General features: G+C 49.0%; 1 protein-coding gene across 4 annotated transcripts in view; it reads left to right on the top strand.

Annotated features, from left to right (window-relative positions):
* LOC134396329 (zinc finger protein 345-like) overlaps positions 1-15,579 on the top strand; it is a 54,756-nt gene that overhangs the window by 35,742 nt on the left and 3,435 nt on the right. The window contains exons 3-4 of one of the 4 annotated variants that reach the window (XM_063122791.1): positions 345-471; positions 715-2,091. The exons of 1 other annotated variant lie outside the window; for it this stretch is intronic. In XM_063122791.1, the coding sequence (XP_062978861.1) occupies positions 345-471; positions 715-2,091 (1,504 nt within the window). Of the gene's footprint in view, positions 1-344; positions 472-714; positions 2,092-13,134; positions 13,211-15,579 lie in introns of those variants that run through there. 2 more of the 4 variants (XM_063122789.1, XM_063122788.1) reach the window with 2 other exon arrangements.

Here is a 15,579-nt window from a genome sequence, read left to right as displayed (position 1 = left end):
GGAACACTGATGAGCTGAATGGCCATGGGGAAGAACACAGTCCCTCCTGCCATGGGGATTAGCTTTCCCCACACAAAAGCTGCAATGCTGCAGGGTTTTAAGTGAATGCTGGGACGGGGCAGCACCGTGAAGATACCCACCCACCTCAGGTCATGGGACCGAATCAGTCTTGGTTGCTCCCTCTGACAGATCAGGTTCGTGGTCCGGGGCTACTCCAAGACCCATCGCGGTCACTGGCGGCCCAAGTGGCCATGGTGGCTCGGAGTGGCTTTTACCAGCTTCTAGAAGACTCACAATATTGTCTATGAGTAGAAACTATGATTTTCGTTCTCCTCTTGCTCCAGGGCTTGGTGCTCTTCAAAGAGGTGGCCGTGTATTTCACCAAGGAGGAGTGGTCTCTGCTGGATCCGAGACAAAGGACTCTGCATGAGCAAGTTATGATGGAAAACTTTGCAAACGTGGCATATCTGGGTAAGCTCCACTTTTTCCATGGGTTGAGAAAAACAGCATGTTTACAAAGGCTAAGAAATGTTTAGTCTTGATACCTGTGGTGTGATTCAACAACCTTCAGACTCCTATGCCAGTCCGGCAGGATTGTGTGATCTGTTCTGCAGGGGGGTGGAGTGAGACGGCACCACAGGTTTTGTATAGATTTTCTCTGTTCTGTCACAAGGAATGAATTCTTTGTTTTGAGACTCCATTTTCTCTCTATAGCGAACTGTGATGTGCCAGGGAGCAAGGCAGAAGATGGACAGGGAGTATTCTTAGAAAGAGCAAGTCATGAAGAACGAAAAGAGCAGAGAATAAATCCTCATTTGAAAATCCACACAGCAGAGAAGCAACAGAAATGTACAACTAGCAGTAAAAGTTTCTACGATAAAGCTACCCTGAAAAAACATCTGAGGATCCACACGGAGAAGAAAGCATTTCGAAGTTTGGAGTGCAGAGAGGCCATCTGTTGGCGTGATGATCTTTCTTCACATCAAAGGATTCATACAGGGGAGAAACCATTTAAATGCTTGGAGTGTCAAAAGAGCTTCACTCAGAATGTACAACTTACAGAACATCAACGTATCCACACAGAGGAGAAGTCATTGAAATGTCTGGAATGTGGAAAGGCTTTCCGTTACAGTAGTTTACTTACCATTCATCAAAGAATGCACACCGAGGAGAAGCCATTTAAATGCCTGGAGTGTGGAATGGTCTTCAATTATAGTAGTAATCTTACTTCACATCAAAGAACCCACACAGGTGAGAAGCCATTTAAATGCCTGGAATGTGGAAAGGCCTTCCACCGTAGTAATAATCTTATTTCACATCAAAGAATCCACACAGGTGAGAAGCCATTTAAATGCCTGGAGTGTGGAAAGGCCTTCCGTGAGAGAGATAAACTTTATAGACATCAAAGAATCCACACAGGTGAGAAGCCATTTAAATGCCTGGAATGTGGAAAGGCTTTCATTTGTAGTGGTTCACTTATCTCTCATCAAAGTGTCCACACAGGGGAGAAGCCATTTAAATGCCTGGACTGTGGGAAGGCCTTCCATCATAGTAAAAATCTTATTTCACATCAAAGAACCCACACAGGGGAGAAGCCATTTAAATGCCTGGAGTGTGGAAAGATATTTGCTAGGAATCATGGTCTTACTGCACATCAAAGGATACACACAGGGGAGAAGCCATTTAAATGCCTGAAGTGTGAAAAGAGGTTTGCTTGGAGTTTTAGTCTTACTGCACATCAAAGGATGCACACTGGGGAGAAGCCATTTAAATGCCTGCAGTGTGGAAAGCATTACCGTCAGAGTGGACACCTTACTGAACATCAAAGGCTCCACACAGGGGAGAAGCCATTTAAATGCACTGAGTGTGGAATGGCTTTCCGTTGCAGTTCTTCACTTACCACCCATCGAACTCTCCATACAGGGGAGAAGCCATTTAAATGTCTTGAGTGTGGAAAGGCCTTCCGTTGCAGTGCTACACTTACCATCCATCGAAGAATCCACACAGGGGAGAAGCCATTTAAATGCCTAGAGTGTGGAAAGGCCTTCCATTGCAGTGGTTCACTTGTCAACCATCGAAGAATCCACACTGGTGAAAAGCGATTTAAGTGCCTGGAGTGAGGAAAACATTTCATTCTGAGTAGTCATCTTACTTCACATCGAAGAATTCACACAAGGGATAAAGCAGGGTGACGTTTTGTAATTAAACTACGGGGAGTCAGAAATCCTTGCAGATCTACTGCAAACTATTTTGTCCCTGGGAGGGTGAGTGGCCTAGATTCTAGCAGTGAGTGGGCCCATGCCCCTAAAGTTTGTGAGGCACTGAGCTGTGCCTTAAGCAAAGCAGCTAAAACGATCAAGGGTCTGGAGCAACTCCAACAGCTGGGATTGTTTATCTTGAAAAGTGGTGAGTAAGGTGAGATATGAACGTGCTCCCTCATTTATCCCCAAGAGGAGAAGGAAGATCCTCTGAAACAGCATCGTTCTCTGGGAAAGGATTCCTTCCAGCTGGTGCTTAAGTCATGTCAGATTAATCTGTCAGTCTTACCAATGAATAGATACCACCCTTGTTGGAATGTAAAATCAGATGCAACATATTTTTTGTACTCTCTTCTCCAGTGTAATCTTAATGTTACTGATTTCCTGAGTGTCAAGACCCTCTATACTATAGTCTACGCAACACGTTCTCTTTCGCCCCCTAGTGTCTGGAAGTATGCGGAGCCGTTCCTATTAGCCAACAGCCTCCCCCCTCCCAGTCACTGCAGAAACCTCCAAGGCCGCTCCCGCTCCCATAGGTGGGCTGGGTTAGAGGTCCCAATCCAGCACTCTGGTGTTCCTCACATGACCATTGTTTGCGTGTGGATTTCTGTCCCGGGACTTCATTGTGTGAGGGTTCATCTCCAATTACTAGGGAAAATGACCTAAATTTATTTCTAGTTTAGTTAATATAAAGGCAGCATAGAAAATCCCTGCTTCGAGTTTCCATCAACTGAGGAACTTTTACTGCCTCCCATCCTTGGGCGGACCAGATTTTATGCGTAGTATCCAATGTGAGCCCTATGTAGAGTAGACCCAGACCACAGCTAGACCTAAGGTTTATCCTGGGATCATCCAGGGTTCGCCCCTGCCTGAGCACTGGATCCCCTGTGTGTCACCTAGATGAACAGGTTTGACCCCTGGACGATCCAGGGATAAACCTTAGGTCTAGCTATGGCCCCAATTACCTAGTGTGGGCTCTCCCACACTAGAGGCCTTCAAGAGGCAGCTGGGCAACCATCTGTCAGGGATGCTTTAGGGTGGATTCCTGCATTGAGCAGGGGGTTGGACTTGATGGCCTTATAGGCCCCTTCCAACTCTACTATTCTATGATTCTGTGATCTATTGAAATGGGATTTTGGTTATTTGTGACTAACTTTATCTAGGACTAAAATGAGACGATAGCCTTCATTTTTCTTGCAACCAGAGAGCATCATATCATGCATTCCTTCTTATCTCCCCCATCCGCAGGAACCTGCATTTTGTATCATCCTGCCTGGAGATCAAAAGACCTTGCACATTTTTTATGAACTTTGAGATGGTCTAATTGAGATATCGGATTACAGGGATTGGGGTGTTTTTTTCTCCTTAGGGCCAACAGGCTGCCTTTGTTTTTTCAATATCTCTGATATGTCAGAGCAAAACAAACAGAAGAACATTTGCTGTTCTGTCCATAAGTGAATCATCTGAAATCCGGGGAGGGAGAAGGAATCCAATATCCACACTTAAGCAATAGTTCCATTTGGAGCATCCAAACTGCCACCAAAGAATATGCCCGCTTTCGAATCCTCCAGATCTTTCCAGTGGGTTAAGTGGAGGCTTTCCCAAGAACTGGTATTCAGGTCTCATTCCTGCCTCGAATCTCGAAGACCAGGATTTCAAAGGCAGTCCTTCAAGGACAAACACCATGAATTGGGCCCAATAGCGCCCTGGCAGCCTGCAGAGAGATTTCAAAGCTGGTGTAATCTGGGGGCTGTCTGTACGCCCTCCCGACCCCATGGCGGCTGTGCAGTGGCGCTGTGTTGTTTATATCAGGCAGTCGCCAACTCGCAGCCACCACGGGGCATTCCACCGACACAGCGCGTTTCAAAGGTCGTGGACTGACCATGATTTTTTCATTTGCTGCCAGGTCACCCCTGTCTTTCCTCTGTCTGGCGGTGGTCACTTTGTTTCAGGTCCATCCTGAGGGCGTTCCCAGGTGGACCGCATTGAGCAGTGGCCTTATAGGCCCCTTCCAACTCTACTATTCTATGATTCTGTGGGTCGCTGCAAGCACGGGGAGGCTTGACAGGTCGGGGGGTGGTGTCTTGATGAGCTGGATGGCTGACGGAAAGCCTGCTCTCCCTTCTGCAATGGGCCATTGCCCCTCCCACCACTGAGCTGCGATGCCACGGGGTTTAAAGGAAGGAGCGGCAAAGTGGCGCTGGGACGATACCCCCCTGCTCCCATCCCACTGCCCCTGTAAGCTGCAGCTTCTGGACTGTCTAAGGGGGGAAAGGGGAATGTAACGGTCTGAGTTTTCCAGTGTATAGATGAGAGGGGAAAGAGAAGAGACCGTCACAGTTCCATTGTTTGGAGACAGGACTTCTGGATTCCTTTTGGTGCTTTTCCCTGCCTCCCCTACCCTGCCACAGAGTTCCAAAAATGGCAGGTTTGGGGCTGGGGACGGCCCTGCTTCCCAAGGGTGCGAGAATGTAAGAAATGCCATGCTGGATTAGGCCGAGGGTCCATCTACTCCAGCACTCTTTTCACACAGTGGCCAACCAGCTGTCGACCAGGGACCAACAAAGCAGGACACGGTGCAACAACGCCCTCCCACCCATGTTCCCCAGCAACTGGCACATGTAGGCTTACTGCCTTGGACGCTGGAGGTATTGCAGAATGTAACTGGAAACAGCTGTTCTTCAAAGCAATTTTGCCTTTAATATTAAACGTGAAATTGTAGGACCACCATTAGTACACCATGGGAAAGATACATTTCATAAGATAAAAGAGCCCTTGTTTGGGACAATAAAAATAGTAAAGACTGAAAGGATTCTTTTAGAGAGAGAAGCAAGGTGCATTTTTAGGTTGAATACAGTCACTCCCTTCAGCCTTAATGGGTCTCTTGATCTTACAGTACTGCTTTGAAAAACAGCTGTTTCCAACGACTTTCTGTGCGTTCAAATACCCGGCGTCTTTTCTTGCAGTTAGCAGAGCGTCGGACACCGGAATCTTGCATTTATCGAATAAGTGTGTTTACTTTCATATATAAGTTGGAAATAGTTTCTAAGTTTTAGCCTCTTATTACTATTTTTCTATGCTCTTCATTTGGAACCATTCGTAATTTTAACATGTTTATACTGGCAAGAATATTGTGATAAACAATGGTGACCATGTGGCTCAATAAAACTTACTGTTTTCCTTAGATCACCCTAAGGAAGGGCCCTTAGGGTCCGTCATGTGTGGGATTTTGGTTTTTAAATAATCTACAACCTTTTCCCCCCACCTTTTTGCCTTTTACTCTTTTGGCATCGCTATTGGGGGTTTCCTCTTTCTTTGGCTTTTGCTTTAAAGGTCAAAACCAGCATTTCATATTACATGGTTTTATGGAACGATGTTTATCAGAAAAACACTGGTAACCAGTGCAGCTGGTGCAGAATAGGGAATTATGTGGTCAAATCGCTCCGCCATTACTAGTACTCCGTAGCAGTTGAAGTTTCTGAACCGTCTTCAAAGGCAGCCCCACATATAGCACATTACAGTCATCCAGCCTGGATGTGTGACTAGTGTTGAGGTGCAAAATTTATCCACAGATTAGTTACAGCCCTGGTGGACTTGGACATAAAGCCATGACAGGTGCTGGTGACTCATGAAGAATCTGGAAAGGTCACAGATAAGAAATGAAGAATCAGCTAATTGAATAATTGGACAATTGCATGAGTCATGTAGATATGAAAGTGTATATAAAGAGTTGTAATTTTAATCATGTCTGAACTCGGAGATGTATGTGTCGTGATATGCTGTGTTGTGTATGGAGAAACTGAATGTACTGGAGAACGCTGTTCCTCAGTAAAGTTCTGTGCTGAAGTAAGACACCTCTGGTGTGAGTATTTCTTTGAACAAAGACTTTCTAAACTCTGCTACGTTGAGATTCCCAACAACTAGTGCATGTAGAACTGGGGCCAGGCTATCCCATATGTACCTGCCTGGACCCTAAGGTCATCCTCAGGGGTCCTTCTTTGTGATCCCCTGCCAAAGGAAGCGAGGCAGGTGGCTAGCAGGAGCAGGGCCTTCTCTGCTGTGGCACCCCAGCTGTGGAATGAGCTCCCTAAGGAGGTTCGCCTGGCACCTACACTATATTCTTTCAGACGCCAGGTGAAGACCTTTTTATTCTCTCACTATTTTAATGGACTATAAATTAATTTTAACTTTGCTATTTTAAATTTGTATTTCTGCACTGCTGCTGTTTTTATCCTGGTTGTGTTTTTCTACTGTATTTTAAATCATGTTTTTCTACTGTTGTTTTATACTTTGAACGGTTTTAATTTTTGTGAAACGCTCCAAAAGAGCCTCCAGGCACACTGGTTCCAGAGTTCCACAGCCTCGCAGGGATGTGCAACTGGAAACGAGAGGTAGAGCTGCGTATCGTCCCCATACTGATGACACTTTGGCCCAGAGCTCCTGATGGTTTCATGTAGGTGTTAAAAAACATGACAGACAAGATAGAACCTTGGGGCACCTTGCAGGCTAACGGCCATGGGGTGGAATAGAAGTCCCCCAGCACCACCTTCTGAGACTGCTCCTCCAGAAAGGGCTGGAACCACTTTCATACCGTGCCTCCCAAACCCAATCCAGAAGGATACCACGGTCGATGGCACCGAATGCTGCTGGAAGGTCCGGAAGCACCAACAGGGTTGCACCAATCAACTCCATGGGATGATGCTGTGTTCTTGTATTATGGCAGAGGGAGAAAAATGTCTCCCTCTCCACATTCTTCACACCGTGCATCATTTTGGACACCTCTATCATGTCTCCCCTTAGCCTCCTTTTCTCCAAGCTGTGCTATGTATTCCTATGGGCAAGTGCTGTCCTATGGATCCCTATGGGAAGTGTCCTATGGATCCCTATAGGCAAGTATGGTTTCCCTATAAGCAAGTGCTAGGGTGACCATATGAAAAGGAGGACAGGGCTCCTGTATCTTTAACAGTTGCATAGAAAAGGGAATTTCAGCAGGTGTCATTTGTATATATGGAGAACCTGGTGAAATTCCCTCTTCATCACAACAGTTAAAGCTGCAGCTGTCCTGCTGTCTCTTAAATCTGGTCACTCTAGTATAGCTCCTGCAGCTTCAACTGTTGTGATAAAGAGGGAATTTCACCAGGTTCCCCATATATACAAATGACACCTGCTGAAATTCCCTTTTCAATACAACTGTTAAAGATGCAGGAGCCCTGTCCTCCTTTTCATAGGGTCACCCTAGCATTATTATTTATTATTATTTATTTATATAGCACCATCAATGTACATGGTGCTGTACAGATTACACAGTAAATAGCAAGACCCTGCCGCATAGGCTTACAATCTAATAAAGTTGTAGTAAACAATAAGGAGGGAAAGAGAATGCAAACAGGCACAGGGAAGTGTAAACAGGCACTGGGTAGGGTGAAGCTAAACAGTATTGTGTCAGAACAAACTATTTAAAAGCTATAGGGAACAGAAAAGTTTTTAGCTGAGTTTTAAAAGCTGTGATTGAGTTTGTAGTTCTCAAGTGTTCTGGAAGAGTGTTCCAGGCGTAAGGGGCAGCAGAAGAAAAAGGACGAAGCCGAGTAAGGGAAGTAGAGGTCCTTGGGCGGGCAAGAAGCATGGCATCAGAGGAGCGGAGAGCACGAGCGGGGCAATAGTGTGAGATGAGAGAGGAGAGATAGGCAGGAGCTAGGCCGTGAAAAGCTTTGAAGGTCAACAGGAGAAGTTTGTATTGGATTCTGGAGTGAATTGGAAGCCAATGAAGAGATTTCAAAAGTGGAGTGACATGGTCAGAGCGGCAGGCCAAGAAGATGATCTTAGCTGCAGAGTGGTGGACAGAGACCAGCGGACTGATGTGAGACGAAGGAAGGCCAGAGAGAAGAAGGTTGCCGTAGTCCAACCGAGAGATAACCAGTGCGTGAACGAGAGTCTTGGCAGAAGAGACAGACAAAAATGGTCGAATCCTGGCAATATTATACAGGAAGAAACGACAGGATTTAGCTACTGCCTCAATAAGAGGAAGTGCTGTCATTTGTTTTAATATGTCCCCTTATTTCGGATTCTTCAGGTGGGGAGAAAGGTATTTGCACCACTACAGGGTGCAGGGGGGCGTTCATGAGGTCACGGTGTTGCTGTACCCCCCCCCCCCCCCGGCGTCCTGTGCTGCTCCAGGGGGCAGCTGCCTTCCTGCTGGGGGGCTGCTCAGAGGAATACCTCTGGGGGCTAAATGCCTCATGGGGAGCAGAATTTGCAGCTAGCCAACAGGGAGGGAGGGTGATGTGTGCCTCTCACTGCATCATTTTGGACACCTTTATCATGTCTCCTCTTAGTCTCCTATAAATCCCAAGGGCAAGTATGGTTTCCCTATGGGCAAGTGCCGTCCTTTGTTTTAATATGACCCTTTATTTCAGGGAAAGAGGTATTTGCATCACTACGGGGCGCAATGGGGTTCATGAGGTCACGGTGTTGCTGTACCCCCGGCGTCCTGTGCTGCTCCAGGGGGCGGCTGCCTTCCTGCTGGGGGGTTGCTCAGAGGAATACCTCTGGGGGCTAAAGGGCCTCAAGGGGAGCAGAATTTGCAGCCAGCCAACAGGAAGGGGCTGTGTGCGTCTCTCTCTGCCAGGCGCACACTGGAGAGGCGAGAAGGCCGGGCTCCCCACCAGGGCTTCCCAAGGAGCAGGGGCGCCTTCGAGGCCTGCAAATTGCGCCGTGGTGGTGATTCCTAGGCCTACAAGGCCTCCCTGCTCACTTCCGGGCTGCTCTTTATCTTTTCGACTTTTCTATAGTTTACGTCTATGTTTCCTTGCCGTTCCGACACGCCCCCTTGCTCTCTGATTGGCCAAAGGCGAGGGTTAAACAGTCGTGTTCTTACTCGCCGGCTTTAGTGCCCGGGAAGACTGGGCGTGAGCAGTTGGGGGACTGCGTGGAAAGGGCAGGTAAGAAGAGGTCCTGGGAATGCGAGCCTTCGGGGACAGATTCTGGGGGCGGCCGGAATGGGGGAGGGAAGAGAGAGAGAAGCGCCCCCTTTCTCCCCCTCCCTCCCAAGTGCTTCTCCTGCTGCCCCACTCACGCCGCAGCCCCCCTGCGCTCCCCTCTCCCCCTCGGAGCCCGGCGCTGGGGGCTTCACGCGCCCCTCTATCCGTCCCTTTCGTTTGGCTGGTGGGAGGTGCGTTGCTTCTCCTCTGTGCCCTTCGCTTTCTTTGTTTTTCCTCCAAGGAAGCCAAGGTGCTGCCTAGAATTTATTTAGTTAGTTAATTATAGTTCGATACCGCCCCACAGCCGAAGGTCTCTGGGCGGTTTACAAAAGCTAAAGACAGTAAACATTTAAAAAATATACAAAATTTAAAACCATCAGAGACGTAAAAACAACAGTATAAAAACAGCAGCATCCATTTAAAACAATTCTGGGGGCCATTAAAAACAAACTTCGCGTGCAATGCCTTTAAATGCCTGGGAGAAGAGGAAAGGCTTGACCTGGCGCCTGAAAGATAACAGTGTTGGGGCCAGGCGAGCCTCATTGGGGAGATCATTCCACAGTCGGGGGGGCCACCACCGAAAAGGCCCTCTCCCTTGTGGCCATCCTCCGAGCTTCCCTCGGAGGAGGCACTCAGAGGAGGACCTTCGATGTTGAGCGCGGTGTACGGGTAGGTTCATGTCCGGAGAGGCGTTCCATCAGGTATTGCGGTCCCAACCCATGTTAGTCAACACATTGACTAACAGGGATTGGTCTGTTTGAATTTCAGCATCTGCTCCTCCCCTTTTCAGGTACTTCAGCCTCCAGTCTGCAGTTTGAAGAGCAGCAGCAACTTAGCTCTCCTGAGAAGCCATTGAGCAACATTGGCTAACAGGGATTGGTCTGTTTGAATTTCAGCATCTGCTCCTCCCCTTTTTCAGGTACTTCAGCCTCCAGTCTGCTGGAGGCGCGAGCCTTCGGCGCGCCGGTCAAGCGGAACTTCTACTCCGGAGGAAAAACCCCAGCCACGGTCCGGTCGCTACCACTTTCTGATTCAGGACACGATCTTCTCATTGTCTCCTCTCAATTCTTTTCTCCTCATATCTGTTCCTTATGGCTCGTTCCAATCTCGTCTCTCCTAACTTCGTTCCTATTCGGTGTCTCCCCTCTTCTCAGCTGCCTTTTTCGTGTTCCTTATGGAACTGTCGCTCTGTTGCTTCTAAGGCCCCTGTCATCCAGGACTTGTTTATCTCTAGGTCTCTCCACCTCCTTGCTCTTACTGAAACCTGGCTTCCTGCCCATGATTTTTTTATTTTTTTATTTTTATTTATTTAAGGATTTTTATGCCGCCATTCAGCCAAAAAAGGCTCTCATGGCGGCTTACAAAAGTATTTCTTGACAGTCCCTGCCCACAGGCTTACAATCTAAAAGACATGACACAAAAGGAAAGGGGATTGGGAGGGAGGAGGAGGAGGAGGGGGGGAAAGGAAAGCAAATTCAGGCACTACAATCTTAGTTGGAAAGTTCAGCAGTTACAGGTGACAGCAGGAGGGAGGGGGCTCTGAGCTGGAGCTGGACCCGGACCCAGGCACGGTGGAGAGGTGCCTGGCTGCTGCTTCCTCCCTCACTGGTGGCCTCTGCAGAGACAGTTGGTAGCAGGAGGGAGGGGGCTCTGAGCTGGAGCTGGACCTGGACCCAGGCATGGTGGAGAGGTGCCTGGCTGCTGCTTCCTCCCTCACTGGTGGCCTCTCTCTTGGAGGACTCTCTTTCTCTCACACTAGTCGCCCAGAGCGTTGGGGTGGTGGTGTGGGTCTTTTATTATCTAGTTTGTGCCAGTTCCAGCCTCTTTCCATTCCATCTTCACATTGCTTCTCCTCCTTTGAGGTACATGTGGTGAGGCTCTTCGCTCCATTGCGACTGCGGATTGCAGTTCTGTACCGCCCCCCAGGCTCGTCCTCAAAATTTATCTCTGATTTTGATTCGTGGCTGTCCTTATTATTATTAATAATAATAACCTTCTTTTCTCTGGCCTTCCTTCTTCTCACATCAGTCCGTTGGTTTCTGTTCAACACTCTGCCGCAAAGATCATCTTCTTCGCTCGCCGCTCTGACCATGTTACTCCGCTTCTGAAATCTCTTCATTGGCTTCCAATTCACTTCAGAATCCAATATAAACTTCTCCTGTTAACCTTCAAAGCTTTTCACGGTCTAGCTCCTTCCTATCTCTCCTCTCTCATCTCACACTGTTGCCCCGCTCGTGCTCTTCGCTCCTCTGATGCCATGTTTCTCGCCTGCCCAAGGGCCTCTACTTCCCTTGCTCGGCTTCGTCCATATTCTTCTGCTGTCCCTTACGCCTGGAACGCTCTTCCAGAACATTTGAGAACTACAAGTTCAATCGCAGCTTTTAAAGCTCAACTAAAAACTTTTCTTTTTCCTAAAGCTTTTAAAACTTGATGTTGTGCGGACATTATACTGTTAGTTTTACCCTACCCTGTGCCTGCTTACCCTACCCTGTGCCTGTTGGCATTCTCTTCCCCTCCTTATTGTTTTACTATGATTTTATTAGATTGTAAGCCTATGCGGCAGGGTCTTGCTATTTACTGTTTTACTCTGTACAGCACCATGTGCATTGATGGTGCTATATAAATAAATTATAATAATAATAATAATAATACTCTGTACAGCACCATGTGCATTGATGGTGCTATATAAATAAATTATAATAATAATAATAATACTCTGTACAGCACCATGTACACTGATGGTGCTATATAAATAAATAATAATAATAATAATAATAATAATGATGTAGGGCTTTATAGGTTAAAACCTCTCCATTTTAGCATCACAACAAGGTGTGTTGCTTCTTATTTATTTATTACACTTCTATACCGCTCCCATAGCCAGGGCTCTCTGGGCGGGTTACAGAAAGGCTTCTCCTCTGTGCCCTTCTGTTTCTTTGTTTTTCCTCCAAGGAATTCAAAGTGGTGTGTGCAATCTTCCTCCTCTCCATTTTATCCTCACAACAACAACCCTAGGAGGTAGGCTCAGGGGTCTGGAACCAAAGCCCTGTGAGGAGAGACAGGCATGTTTAGCCTTGAGAAGAGAAGACTGAAGGGAGACATGAGAGCACTCTTCAAGTCCTTGAAAGGTTGGCACACAGAGGAGGGCCAGGATCTCTTCTCGAACCTTCCAGAGTGCAGGACACAGAGAAGTTACAGGAAGCCGGAAGCCAGCTGGACCTCAGGAAAAACATCCTGACTGGTAGAGCAGGACGACAATGGAACCAATGACCTAGGGAGGTTGTGGGCTTTCCCACCTTACAGGCCTTCAAGAGGCAGCTGGACAACCATCTGTCAGGGATGCTTTAGGGTGGATTTCTGCATTGAGCAGGGGGATGGATTCATTGACTTTATAGGCTCCTTCCAACTCTACTATTTTGTGATTCCACTATAATATGATAGGTTGGCCTGAGTCTGTGGATGGCCCAAAGTCACCCAATGAATTCCATGTTTTCAGAGGACATAGGCACTTGCAGGCCGCCAAATGCATACTGGGAGGTGTAGTACTGCCATGTAGAGTGGCTGATTTTAAATAAAGTGATAAAGAAATCTGAAAGACCCCTCTGAACCCCCTTGCAAACCCCAATTCCAATAGGAACAAAGTACATATGCACGGCCATAGTTGTCCTGGCCCCTACCTTTGTGCCCTTTCACAGAGAAAAATAAAGTGCGTAAGTCTTCACTTCTGGCCCAAGGTTGCTCTAAGATGTCCTGCGTGTAGTCCAGGCGCTGGAATGGTCCCCTAGACCAATGTGAGGAGAGTTCTCCCACCCGCACCCCCCTGAGATACCAAATGTGCCTAAAAATCCAAAATACGTCAAAAAGATTCTTCCCAACACCTTTCTCTCCTTCATAGGTGATGAAATGCCGGTTATGCCTCACAAATCACCCCTTCTTCATGGTGGAGGAGAAATGGGTCCTGTGCGACCAGATCAGGTAGGGGGAGAAACCAATAAGGGGACGGACGGGGAGGCGGCCTGGGCGACCCTCTCCCGTGCACCCCTCCCAGGGCCCGAAAGAATCTCTTGCTTGTTTCTTCCTCAAACGCTATGTTGCTCTCCCGCCTAAGAGTCTCTATGGGCCCTTCCACACGCCGTAGTGAAGGCGCGTGCATGCGCCCCAACTACGGCGCCAAAACGATAGTGTGTACCAGCCTGAAGAGATGGAGGCGGCGTCGGCTGGGGAATCCGGGCACGTCTGCCGTCGCCGCTGCCGCCGCCCTCCTGCTACCTGGGTAAGACCCGGGTCGGAGAGCTTGGTTTCCGCCTCCGCCGAGCTCTCCAACCCTCGCGGGCTTTCCCCCCTCCGACCCGGGTTGCTCTTACCCCGGCAGCAGGAGGGCGGCAGCGGTGGTGGCAGACGCGCCCCAAGATGCTGCCGGGGTAAGAGCGACCCGGGTCGGAGGGGGGAAAGCCCGCGAGGAAAGCGGCGCGCCTCCTCCTGCCGCCACCGCCACCTCCTCCCCTTTCCTCGCCTCCTCCTGGCGGCTCTTCCGGAGCCCCAGCTGAGGCAGGGAGTCGGCGGCGGATTCCTCAGCCGCCTCCGCCCCCCCCCCCCCCCGCCGGCCTCCTGCTGCCTGGGTAAGAGCGACCCGGGTCGGAGAGCTTGGCGGAGGTGGAAGCCGAGCTCTCCGACCCGGGTCGCTCTTACCCAGGCAGCAGGCAGCAGGAGGGCGGCAGCCCGGATTCCCCAGCCGCCTCCGCCTCCGCCTCTTCAGGCTGGTACACACTATCGTTTTGGGGCCGTAGTTGGGGCGCATGCACGCGCCTTCACTACGGCGTGTGGAAGGGCCCTCTCTCGTTCGGCTCTGCCCATTCTCTTTGGCTGCCCCTTTTGCTTGGAATGCTCTCCCAGAACATCTACGAACTACGAGTTCTCCCCTAGATTTAAAAAAAGCGTTTTGAAAAATTTTCCATAGCATTTGGAACACCGGTCTGATTTAATGTTCACAATGCTTCGATGATTCCCTTATTCTGACTTTGTGTAACCCCTCCCCCTCATATGTTTTGATGTCATTATAGATTGTAAGAGAGAGCCTCGTGTGGCGCAGAGTGGTAAAGCAGCAGTTTCTGCAGCTGAAACTCTCCCCACGGCCTGAGTTCAATCCCAGCGGAAGCTGGTTTCAGGCAGCCGGCTCAGGTCGATTAAGCCTTCCATCCTCCCGAGGTCGGTAAAATGAGTACCCAGGTAGCTGGGGGAAAGGTAATCACGGCCAGGGAAGGCAACGGCAAACCACCCCGCTATAAGGCCTGCCAAGAAAACGTCAGCGAAAGCTGGCGTCCCTCCAAGAGTCAGTAATGACTCAGTGCTTGCACGAGAGGTTCCTTTCCTTTCCATAGATTGTAAGCGCCTGGCAGGATACTGGTGCTGTTTTATTTGTACATAGTGTACAACACCAAGTGCATTGTTGGTGCTGTATAATTAAATATTAACAATAATTGCTTTCTCATTGGTTTTGTCAAAGATGCCAACTTCAAAAGCTCTCAGGGGAGGACTGGGTCAAGGGAGGATTGGGTCCACCGGATAAATCAGGCAGAGGCCGGAGCTCAGTGGTAGAGGCCCTGCTTTGCAAGCATCTCCAGGTGGTGAGGCTAGGAAAGGCGCTGCCAGTCAGTGTTGACAATACTGGGCTAGAGGGATCAATGGCCTTTGCAGGATACTTGATCATCAAGACCCCTTCCGGTCTGGGTTTCGACTAGGGGTGTCTTTTAGACGCCCTGTTTACGCCGAGGTGGCTGCGCAGTAGTGTTAAGTTTGTTATACAACGCAGTCACCACCTCGCAGCCACCGTAGGGCTTCCCCTCAAGCTGTGAATTTAGAGGGTCGAGGATTTAGACCAGCCTTCCTCAACCTGGGGCGCTCCAGATGTGTTGGAATGCATCTCCCAGAATGCCCCAGCCAGCTGGCTGGGGCATTCTGGGAGATGCAGTCCAACACATCTGGAGCGCCCCAGGTTGAGGAAGGCTGATTTAGACCAATGTCTTTGCTTTGATGAGAGGTCACGTCGTTCCACCTTCTGTCTACGGTGACTTCTCTTTGGCGTTGAGTTGGGGTGGATCGGGACTATTGATCCATCACTGGGAGACTGGGGAGGCCGGGCAGAGTGCAGGGGGGGACGTTGATGAGCTGAATGGCCACAGCGAAGGACACGGCCCCTCCCGCCATGGGGATTGGCTTTCCCCACACAAAAGCTGCAATGCTGCACAGTTTTAAGTGAATGTCTGGACACGGCACCACCGTGAAGATACCTCCAAAGGTCATGGGACGAAATCAGTCTGGGTTGCTCCCTCTGAAAAATCAGGTTC

This window comes from Elgaria multicarinata, chromosome 3 (genome assembly GCF_023053635.1).
Source record: "Elgaria multicarinata webbii isolate HBS135686 ecotype San Diego chromosome 3, rElgMul1.1.pri, whole genome shotgun sequence".
Taxonomy (NCBI): domain Eukaryota; kingdom Metazoa; phylum Chordata; class Lepidosauria; order Squamata; family Anguidae; genus Elgaria; species Elgaria multicarinata.
This window is presented reverse-complemented; position numbering and strand designations above follow the sequence as displayed.